This window comes from Silene latifolia, chromosome 7 (genome assembly GCF_048544455.1).
Source record: "Silene latifolia isolate original U9 population chromosome 7, ASM4854445v1, whole genome shotgun sequence".
NCBI lineage: Eukaryota > Viridiplantae > Streptophyta > Magnoliopsida > Caryophyllales > Caryophyllaceae > Silene > Silene latifolia.
This window is the reverse complement of record NC_133532.1, coordinates 25,112,806-25,124,374: the sequence shown is the minus strand read 5'-3', so window position 1 is coordinate 25,124,374 and position 11,569 is coordinate 25,112,806. Positions and strand designations below refer to the sequence as shown.

General features: G+C 37.7%; 1 protein-coding gene across 1 annotated transcript; it reads right to left on the bottom strand.

Moving 5' to 3' along the window:
• Positions 1-6,626: 6,626 nt before the first annotated feature.
• On the bottom strand, positions 6,627-7,712 carry LOC141589892 (uncharacterized). Its single transcript, XM_074410512.1, has one exon. The coding sequence runs from the start codon at positions 7,710-7,712 to the stop codon at positions 6,627-6,629; it is 1,086 nt and encodes a 361-aa protein (XP_074266613.1).
• Positions 7,713-11,569: the final 3,857 nt, after the last annotated feature.

Sequence of the window (11,569 nt, the reverse complement as noted above, 5' to 3'; positions counted from 1 at the left end):
GTACCTTCCCATAAACTCCAGCGCTACCTATTTAATTTCATTTCATGTACAAGGGCAAATTAAAACGCCATGTCAACTTATAAATTAGGTTCTATAATTATATACGGAGTATAATTTGATAGAGGAATCACGTTCGTTGTAGTGTCGTCATTAAGAAAGCATCTATTTTATTCGTATATGATTAAGACCGTAACTCTAACTCTCTAAAAATACACACAATTTAAAAGATGAATCTTGCGTGCACATAATAATTATGCCCTGATCAATTCTCCTCACCCTCTTCTTACTTGGGTGTCTCAAACATTTCTTTACCTTTTCATTTTAAGCATGTATAAGTTTTCAATATTTCACACATACCAATTAGAAGTTTTTTTCTTTAAGCAAGTCATTTCTCATATCATTGATTCTTGTGACTAAAACAAATTACAATTAGTCTTGCTGAAGACGGGTTGGAGCAAGTGACGGGTAATGACACTCACAAAACGGATAGAGGGGACAAGGTGGGGGCACCCCATGTGCTTTCCTCTCTCCTCTATTTGGGTCATTTGTGAGAGAAAATGGTATCCGTCACTTCAAAGTGACGGATACGTGCCGTCACAAATGAGATTTTGTGAACAAATTAAACATAAAGAATTGTTCAGGAGGAATGAAGAGAGCGAGAGTGTTATACGAGACATTACTTAGCTTACCCTTTTTACTTGATAGAAGGTATTAATTTGGCCCATTTGAAACCATGATTGAAAAGCAGCTACGATACAAGGCTGTAATTGTCGCGCAACTCGAGTAAGGGTGTCACGGTGGTTGAACTCACTTGTGAGGAGCCCCTTGATGTGCTGATGACGTGATCCATGAATAGTTATTACTGAATGAATTCCTAATACTTCACTTGAGGGCAGCGGCGGATCTTGGTATCAGTGGGTCGGGGCCAGGCCCCCCCTGACATTGGCCCAAAACAAGGGCTGGCCCTTGCTGGCTATTGAGCTCCGCAAGAAAACGAGGAGTAATGGGTAGTGTGGCCCAAAATCAATTGCTCGTAAGTCGTAACATACTACAAAGTACTCCCTCCATTCAACAATTATCACCCCATTTCTCCATTATATGTGAGATGTATTATATTAAAATGGGGTAATAATTGTTGAATAGAGGGAGTAATAGAATGCGCTGTTAAAAATTAAAAGAAGTGTGTTATCACTTTTTGCTTCTTTTTTTTTTTTTTTTTTTTTTTTTTTTTTCATTAGGTGGATTATCTTGGTGTTAAAAATTTAAAACCATTAATATGTGGCAAGTGTTCAGCGTTTTTTCTTGTATTTTGTTTTTATGTTTAAATTTCTTTATCTTCTTTTAGCCCTCAATTAAATTTGGTCTTTCATAATCAACAAATATAAAAATAGTAGTCACTTTATCTAGTGAATAGTTTACATTTATTTTATTTTGTGAGGAAAAAATAAAGCAAATGTAAATTATTGATTGAGACGGAATGAGTAGTAAAATAATCACTAATAATATAAAATGGTTTGTTAAGATAAATAAACACCGTTAATGTGTTTCCTTACTCTTTATTAGCATAGATTGTGAGGAAGAAAATGTTGAATAAATTTTTTACCCATAATCATGTAACAATTGAAATATTAAGTATATACTCTATTTTTTTTATTCCAAGTTTTTAAAATTAATAGTTGTTGTTTTACTGTATAATATAATAGTTGCCTTGATTATACTCTAACACATTTTAGAGCAATTCATGGACTATACAACCAATTATATATGTTGTACGGTGTAGAATCTGAGCTTTGTAATAAAGTATTTGGGTTTTAAGTTAAAGAATATGAACTTTATTATAAAGTATTGAGCTCATCCATTTACACATTAAAAACATAAACTTTGATTAGCTCAGAAAGAATACATATAAGTTCAGATTCTTATACTTTTGTTGTACAATGCTTATTTCAATTAGTGACATTAAAAACATAAACTTTGATTAGAGCTATTATATTTATTTAAGTATATTTCATTTAAAAACTATTGATATTTAGTGTCTTACGAAATGACATTCAATTGGGTTGATTAAAAGGGTTTTTATAGCCATCAAATGTCTATTAGTACTATAGAAAAGGTCACTAATTGAAATATTTGTGTTCAATAGTTACTGAAATATTGACCATATAGACCATTGGATGAAAAAATGACTTGTTTAATACGGAAAATCTACCAATATTCTTTTGAAGCATATTAAAAAAAATTGAGTTTAGCTTAAAACTGACTTGGCCCCCCTTGAAAATTTGTTCAAGATCCGCCACTGCTTGAGGGCCAACCTTGTTTAAATCCCGTTGTTGCTGTTAATATGCTTTTGCAAAGTGATGGTGCGCATGCTATTATGGCTGGAGATCCGTACAAAAACGTTGTGTATGCCCCTACATTCTTCCCATACCTGTATTTGTCAAAGTGATGATGAGCATGCTATTATTGGGTAAATTTCAAACATAAATTGTATACTCTCTCTTATTTAATTAAATTATACTTTAATTAGATATATGTGAGTAATATTTTACAAGATTAGTATATAGCAACTTACTTCTGCATCTTGTTCGTGATATAACGGTCGGGACGAAGGCGGAAATTAAAGTACCATGCAAAAGAGAAGTAATCCCCAAAGATAGGGATCCCCAAGTGACCTGGTGGTAATTTAGCATTCAATAACTTGCACCTAGCCCTAACCGAGGTTCCATACCAAATCTCATTCCACCTCCAAAAGAGAAATGCTATAAGTGGCCAGACCAATGCATGAATCACGTACACCATATTAATCTCCATTTATTTTATTATTATTTATTCGTTGCTAATTGCTCTTAATTTGCCTTCTCATGAAAGTTTTATATACACATATATATATATGCTCATTGATACACATGCATACAAAATATAGTACGTAGCCTCAATACGTCATCTTAATTAGGTCCTGCCCAAAAAATTAGATAAACGCACATTTTTTTTGTCATTCATTCATGGTTATAAGCTTAACTGCCCAAAATCTCCCGCACTCAATCAAAACCGATACACGTAACTTTAAAACATGGATGAAAGCATTTGAATCCCATAATTAGAGGTGGCAATCGGGTCAGTTGGGTCGGGTTTGGCTCGAGTCACATCGGGTCGGGTCATATCGGGTCGGCATACCCTTTCGGGTCGAGTCGGGTTCGAGTTTGGGTCGTTATCAGATCGGTCATTATCCGGTCCGGTAACATAATCGCATTACTATAATTTTTTACCATTGAATTTACTTTTTAACCTATTATTTGGTTTTAACAAAATATCACTTTCATTTTGATCAAAATTATGCTTAATAATTGTCGGGTCATCAATTTAATCGGGTCAGCATCGGATCGGGTCAATATCGGGTCGGGTTTGGGTCGGGTTCGGGTCATTGATAATTGGGTCGTGTTGGGTTAGGGGTCGTCATCGGGCCGGGTCGCAATTTTTCGGTCCTACCGGTCGGGTCGGGTCGGGCTTGCCCGCTCTACCCATAATGCATGGGCCATTAAGGTATATAGCTGAAATTTGAACCCGTACTTTGCTAAGTTTTTGTTGAACACATTATATTTAATTTTATGAGTTTGTTTTAATTCTTCAAATTAATACTTCGTATTTGGTTAATTAATATTCCCTCCAATCCATTAATCTTACTGATGATGGATTTTAATCGTTTTTTCGTTGTCGTTGTCGTTGTCGTTGTCGTTGTGGTTTCGATTGTCGCTGATATTATATGGGTTTCGATCATTATTCATTACCAGCGCCTTTGCCGAACAAGAGGTCCACTTATGCTAATATCAATAGAAAATAGAAAGAAATAATGGAAACAGTTTGACGTGTTGAACAAAACAACATCCATTTTTAGGGCATTATTGATATTTTATTACCATGCATGATATTTCCAACTACTTGCGGAAATCTGCAGAAATCATCTAGCTAGATTTTAGAGGATGAAAGGTGCAACAACCTGCTTGTAGCTCTAATCCCTAAAGATCGTCCAATGAAAACGCTATTGTATAAGATCATCCTACAAGAAAAGCTTACACTGCCAATACAGGATCGAGAAAAAGTTTTACGTTCCAAGGAGTCCGGGATAGGTACTGGGATGGTTCGAGAAATGCATATCTGACATGTAATAGCATAGCATTTAACGCCGGAACTTAGAAATAGCTCAACTCGTAAAGAATCACAAACGGTTCAAGCGTATTCTATCATCAGTATTGTAGCTGACTAGAGAGTAATCGGAGTAAAACTGAACAAAACCATATGTCCGAAGAGCAGCAGCTAGCTTGACAAACCAACAACGCGGAGCCTGTCGAAGCCCATACAAAGACCAGGGCCGTCTCCAACATTTTAGGGCCCTGTGCAAAATGTGAAATTGGGGCCCTATTATAGCAATTTTTTTTTGTTAAATTCTATCGGTTATATAAATTAAAATTGAACCAATGGCTACGGAGCCAAAATTCGCAGTTAGGTGAGAAAAATCAAGGAGGCAAATGTGAATTTCATATGTTAAACACGGAAAAATTAAAAATTTCAATGTAAAAATTCTAAAATTATCATCATATAATAATATGTTATCTTTAACTTATATTTATCCCAACTAACTTAAATATGTTATCTTTAACTTATGTAATTCTATAAGGTATGTAAATGAACTTGAAGAACCCAAGAAAAAAAAAGAATATAATTACCATAAAGATGACGTAAAATCAAAGTGTGTAAATGAATAGATAGCTCAAATCCAAGAAAAAACAAATGCCAAAAAAAGAAAGTTTGTAAAAAAAAAATGCCAACAGGATTCGAACCTGGGATGTATGTCTTGCTAAATCAAAACTTAAATATAAAATTGTAACCACTATGCTACCTTGAACTACACGACAATATACTCTATTAATATGATCTTATTATTTCAGTTCTCATTTTTTTCCATGCGTGTCTAACCAGTTTTGGGCCAAAATTTTGGGGGCCCTGTGCGATCGCACGGGCCGCACACCCTCAAAGACGGGCCTGACAAAGACTTGCGCAAACGACAAAGTTTCCCGTCCTTGCCTTTGCTAAAGCCAGGTGGCAATTTCATATACACTTCCTCAGTCATATCGCCATGTAAGAAAGCATTATGAACGTCCATTTGATGCAATTCCCACTTTTTATTAGCAGCAATAGCAAGCAAAGTGCGTATCGTCACCATTTTAACAACCAACGCAAACGTCTCCCCATAATCAATACCCTCGATCTGATGATTACCAAAGATTACAAACCTGGCTTTAAACCATTCAACACTTCCGTCGGATTTATATTTTATCTTGTAAACCCAATGGCAGCCGTGAGATTTCTTGTTAGGAGGAAGATCAGTGAGCTCCCATGTACCATTGTTCTCAAGCGCTATGATTTCTTCTTTCATAGCCTTACACCAATTAGGATCAGTGACGGCCACACGAAAATTCGGAGGCTCAACTGTCTATGACGAGATGAAAATTTATGACAAGCAAGATAGTTAGCGAGAGCATAAGGAGTACCTGAAGACGAAGAAGAAGGGGAGTCAGGAGGCGAGTCACGTGGCGTGTCAGTGGCGGTGGTGTCAAGAATATAATCCTTCAAATGAGGAGGTGACCGTTTCACCCGTTTACCACGACCGAGCTCAACAACATCTGAAGAAGGACCCGCAGCACCCTCACCATTATCAGGATCCCCATTATCAATATTACCAACATCATTAATTATCCGGCCTGAGGCCGTGTCATTCCCCTCGTCAGCTACGGTGTCTGGATTGGTCACTGAAGGAGAATCCGCAGCAGATTCGACAGAGGGAGATGAGACCATCGACGTGTCACTGGACGGAGCATAGGGAAATGTGGTCTCATAAAAATGAACGTCCCGACTCACAAAGATATCCCCGGTAGCAATATCAAACACTCTCCACCCCTTTTTGTTATGCGGATAACCAAGAAAAACACACTTACGACTCCGTTTAGCAAATTTATCACCCCGGGTATATTGGTTGTGGACAAAGCAGAGACAACCAAATACACGTAAATTTCATAAGACGGAGCGACACCAAATAAAATTTAATAAGGAGTCCTATTGTGAAGGAGCGTAGATGGCGGGTACGATTAATTAAATATGCCGCAGTTAAAGTAAACTCTCCCCATAAAGAAACCGGAAGATTACCTTGGAACATAAGGCCACGTGCAACATTTAGGATATGACGGTGTTTACGCTCGACACGACCATTTTGTTGAGGGGTGCCAATACACGAGGTTTGAAATAAAATACCAGTCTTGAAAAAATAATCGGCCATTTCATTAAACTCCGTACCATTATCTGATTGGACTATTTTGACACGCTTAGAAAATTGATTTTCAACCATAGCTACAAAACTCATAAACATACTCGTCACTTCAGTTTTATCAAGTAACAAATAAACCCAAACCGCACGAGAGCAGTTTTCAACAATGGTTAAGAAATACTTCACCCCACAAGATGAGGGTGTACGATAATGACCCCATAAATCACAATGGAGTAAATCAAAAATTGCAGAAGCTTCATTGGTATTCAAAACAAAACTATGCCGACTTTGTTTTGCAAGATGACAAACGTCACAAACTAGAATTAAAATTGCTAACATGAGGAAGTAATTTAATGACTTTGTTGGACGGATGTCCAAGACGCATATGCCACAAATCAACCGAAGAAGCTGCGCTCACCCGATGCACCTTCACCCGAGCCACTGCACGCAAGAAATAGAGGCCATCTCGCAGCTCACCGACTCCAATCTTCGTCTTCAAAGAAGGGTCTTGAATGTGACAAGAATGATTAGTAAAGCTCAATATACAAGCAGTAGTATCAACAAGTTGTGACACGGAAAGAAGGTTGCAAGCGAGACTAGGAATAAATAACACATCGCGAAGTATAAGCGAGTCATTTAAATAAACCGTGCCAGCAACCTCAGCCGAGACACTATGACCATTAGAAAGACTAACTGGACAAGGCGGAATCGAGTGGGACTCCGTTAACCATCGAATATCGCCTGTGACATGATGAGAAGCACCTGTATCAATAATCCAATCATAAGACATACCACTACGACGATCATGTGACAAGGAAGAATTAGGAGTCGCGGTCAGAGCATTCGCACGAGCCTGAGTTCGAGATGATGAACCCATGCGCGATTTAGTCCGCATTTCATCAAGAGTACGAGGACGATCGCCCCACCAGTCCGGAAATTTTTGGGACTTAATGAAACAATCTTGAACCTTGTGTCTGAATGCATTACAATGAGCACACTGTAATTTACGCCTTTCTTGCCGCTCAGCCTCTCGCAAAGCACGCCAGTGCGGGGTAGAAGAAGAAGGCTCACGTCGAACGGAAAACGCCATCACGTCCGTGGGTTCAGCTACAACAGAAGGACCAACACGGAGGCGCTCTTCTTGGAGCACGATATGATAAACACGATTGAGCGACGGAAGGGGGTCAAGAGCAAGCTGGTTGGAACGAAGGTTAGCATAAATAGAGGAATCGAGACCCATTAGGAATTTATGCAAACGCTCCGAATCTTGATGAGCGAGAGCATCCTTAGCAATACCACACTTACACCCGCCACACTTACAGGCGAAAGGTGGCTCATGAGCAGCGAGGGCGTCCCATAAAATTTTCAAATTGCCAAAATAAGTAGTCACTGACATACCTTTGGATTGACGACACTCATGTAATTGAGTCATTAGGGCATGAATTTTCGCACCATCGATAACTGAGAAGCGCTCCTTTAAATCAGTCCAAAGGAGTTGCGCATCTTCACAATAAAAAACACCATCTTTGATGGAAGGATCGATCGAATGCATAATCCATTGAACAACAGTGCAATGAACGACCTCCCATTGATCGAGTAAAAATTGGTCAGTCGACTTAGCAATCGACCCATCATAGAATCCGAATTTGCGTCTCGATTTAAGAGACATACGCATCGAGCGACTCCATTCCTCATAATTGTCGCTTCGGAGTTTGATATGGGTAATTATTTGCAGGTCCCTCTTGATTAACAAGAGAATAGGGCGATAAAAGATCGATATTTTGATCGGAAGCGGTAGCGGAAGTATCTGGACCCTGCGTCATTGAGTAGAGAAGAAGAAGAACGCAGGAGACTAGGTGGTAGGAAATAAGGGTTTCACTGATACCATATTGAACGAATAGTATAAGTTAATTGTGTGTGTCGATCTTCTCATTAGCATAATGCAACATATAAATACAATGTAACTTGGGTCGAAGCCCATACAAACGATAATCACATAGATGGCCTAATTCGGCCCTCATATAAAATCTTACATTGAGTTGAAGCATTGAAGTAAAGAGCCACATAAATGTAAGATTTTAACTAGTACGTATCAGCCTTGATACCTCGGGTCGTAAGATCATATAATTCTGATAACAATATGTGAAATATGACTAAGTATACTCGTATAAAGAAAGAGTTTCATAATTTGATTGACGCCACATAATGCTGAAAATGCCGATGCCCTTCATTCCAAGCTAAGCAACGGAAATTGACATGGGAAGACGAGAAGGAGTGCATGAATCGTAACTATTTCCAACAGACAATGAGATTCTAGGAAGCAAAGACAAAAATGTCATGCTGGCCGAGGTATTACTTGAGGAAATACATTAGACATAAAGATAGACATGTTTCATTAGCTCTAAAGTGATTTACTAATAAATAAACAAGTGATTGAAACGGAAGAGTCAATAAAAATCAGTTTGACATTGTGCCAAATAGTTTGTATCCATTTAGAGGCCATCCCCAAAAATTACACACATGAATCATCATTATGTTGTAGCCAGGAGTCGAACCTCGAACCTCAAAATTAGAAGATTTGCCGATGTGCTACTACAACTTTGTTATTAAGTTCAAGAAATTATTTATTAATTACTTATTTGTTATTTGTGGGTAAGATTATACTTTCAACAAGTCTCTTAAGAGCACTTGTATGTTCAATAGAAAATCGGTTCACTATCTTGAAAAACAAATACTCCGTATATCATATCCTCGATAGCTAAAAACCAAGGGAGTCAAGAGAATCCTCTCACTTCTTGTTTCATCATATGAAACAACTTGTCCGGGGTATTGCTGTGCTCTAAAACAACCATTCAATGATCTTGAGAAACACCTGTAACACCCTATACACCAAGGTGCCTTACCAAGACCACCTAGTGCATGAGAATGCTACCATCTCGGTTACCCGAGGCATATTAATCAAAAGTGACCATCAGGAAATGTAATTTAAGTATAAAGTTTAAAGTGATTACATCAAAATCAATTGTAAAGTAAAATACAACTGTTCCAAACCAAAAATCCAACTAAGTAAAAAATTGTATTATGACAACACAACGGAAGACTACGACTCTGACTCGTGGTGACTCCATCCCCAGCTAATCCCGTGCGCATCTGAGATATACCTGTTAAATAATTGCCCACCATCTGTAGATACCTCGTTTCTGCACCTCCCGCAAACCAACCGGTGATGATTGGGCCGCATGTTTTGTACACGGAACGATTTACGACAATTCGTAAGTTTATCATCAAGTGATAGCTCAAATACTTATGTCTACCCCTTGGTCGTCATCTACGCACCGTTACGGTCGTTTTGACAGTAATTAGAGTACATTTGGAGTCCGGGTCAAAAAACCGTCTTCATTTTCTAATAACCGTTTAAAATGCCGAGTCAGAATATTCTGGAATGTTCCGGATATTTCTATTCCATATTTTGATCTTTTTAATCTTTTGGTAAATTATTTTCCGGAATTATACTTTAAATAATAAGGAAATTGAGATCAACCGCAATTCCATAATAGAAACGCGGAAAATCTTTCTTCCGCAGGAGGAAACCCTTGGGGAAAAGACGCAGCACCTGCTGCGCCTCTTCCAAGAGCCGCAGTGGTTGCTGCGCCTCATCCCCAGCTCCTTTCTGCGTATTTTGAGATCTTTTCGAGATTGACTTCCAAAGTTTTACCGTAACCCTAATTCCTCCGTGTGATTAGTATAAATAGGGACCTTCGTTCCTCATATTTCTCACGCGAGTGTCCGCCCTTCTCTTCTCCCTTTGTATTCTAAGACCGTGCTCTTTGCTTATTGGCGCCTACGTGGTTGAACTTTCGACTACGTAAGCTGAGATCCTTCTGAGTACCAATCTCGTTTTGCATGACCGACCAATTTGACCAACCCCACTCAATCAACTTAATCAATTTAGTTTAATTTCCTCTTACGAGGGCACTTTCGTCGTACATTCGAGTCGAGCAATCGTTAAACGTTAACTTAGTTAATCTCTTTTCGTCATACATGTAAGTCTGAAGGTGTAAATCTCATCTTTTATTATTGTACTTTATTTTTGTATTAATCATTGTAAGATTTACGTCGAAAGCATGTTCAAAACCGATTTATAAACCTTTTATTCAAACTTTTTTTTACGGATTAACGGGAGATTGATGTCGAGAAGGAACGCAGCAACTGTTGCGCCTCTTCGAAGGGCCGCAACATCTGCTGCGCCTCTTCCTGAGGCTGCCGCAGTTCCTGCTTTCCTTCTTCTTCCTTCGTCTTCTGTCAATGCATTTATTTTACTTCGTCTTTTCTTGTTTGTTTCTTATTTTGTTCGTATACTAAATTTAATACATATTCATGAATAATTCATCATTCTTAATTCCCGACTTAGTTCCCAAGTAATCAATATTTGCGGGTTTTCGTCATTAAATTAAATCCGGGTTTTAAAGATTCGATTCATCCATATCTAGTCTTTGAAATTCGACCTTTTTATATTTTTCATCTGTTTATCATCATCACTATCATTAGTTTGTCATTAATAAACCTAATTAATATTTTAATAAACTTAATTCGTCATTAGTTTTGTAATTAGTCTTTAATTCGTCCTAATTTGAGTCCTTTTATCGCTTTTATGACCCATTCATATGTAAATAATCTGTTAAATCACTTTTACTTGAGCCGAATGTCAATAATCGATCATTAATTCACCAACGAACATTAACGATATGCAGTTCCGGCTTCACAGCCAGAACTCACCTCAGGAACAGACGCAGTAACCACTGCGCCTCTTCCAAGGGACGCAGCTCTGCTGCGCCTGTTCCGGGTTGAGTTCTGCCTCTGAATTTTCGTTGTTGCTTTGACCTAGTTTATTAGTTTACGTATTAATCAACTATTAATCGTATTATCACTCCTAATCTTTTTATTTTCTAACCTAATTTATTTTTCTTTCTTTTTCTCAAATTATCCGTTTTAAATATATTTTCGACGTAGATCAATCATCAAACCCATGTAATTATTGTAATTTTCAATTATTGTATTTTGTTTTATTCTTTATTATCGTTCGTTTGCATGCTTTCACATGTAATTAATCTAATCCCTACTTCGACCTAATGAGTGCTAAACTACGTGTTCACCGACTTATTTAATTCTCACATCTTAGGATTAATCTATTTGTTTGTTGCATTGCATATAATTGACAACATATCAAGTATAGATGATTTTCCCTAATCATTA

What these genes read in the sequence shown, in the direction of transcription:
- LOC141589892 (XM_074410512.1), bottom strand. Translation starts at nt 7,712, where the DNA reads ATGTCAGTGACTACTTATTTTGGCAATTTGAAAATTTTATGGGACGCC.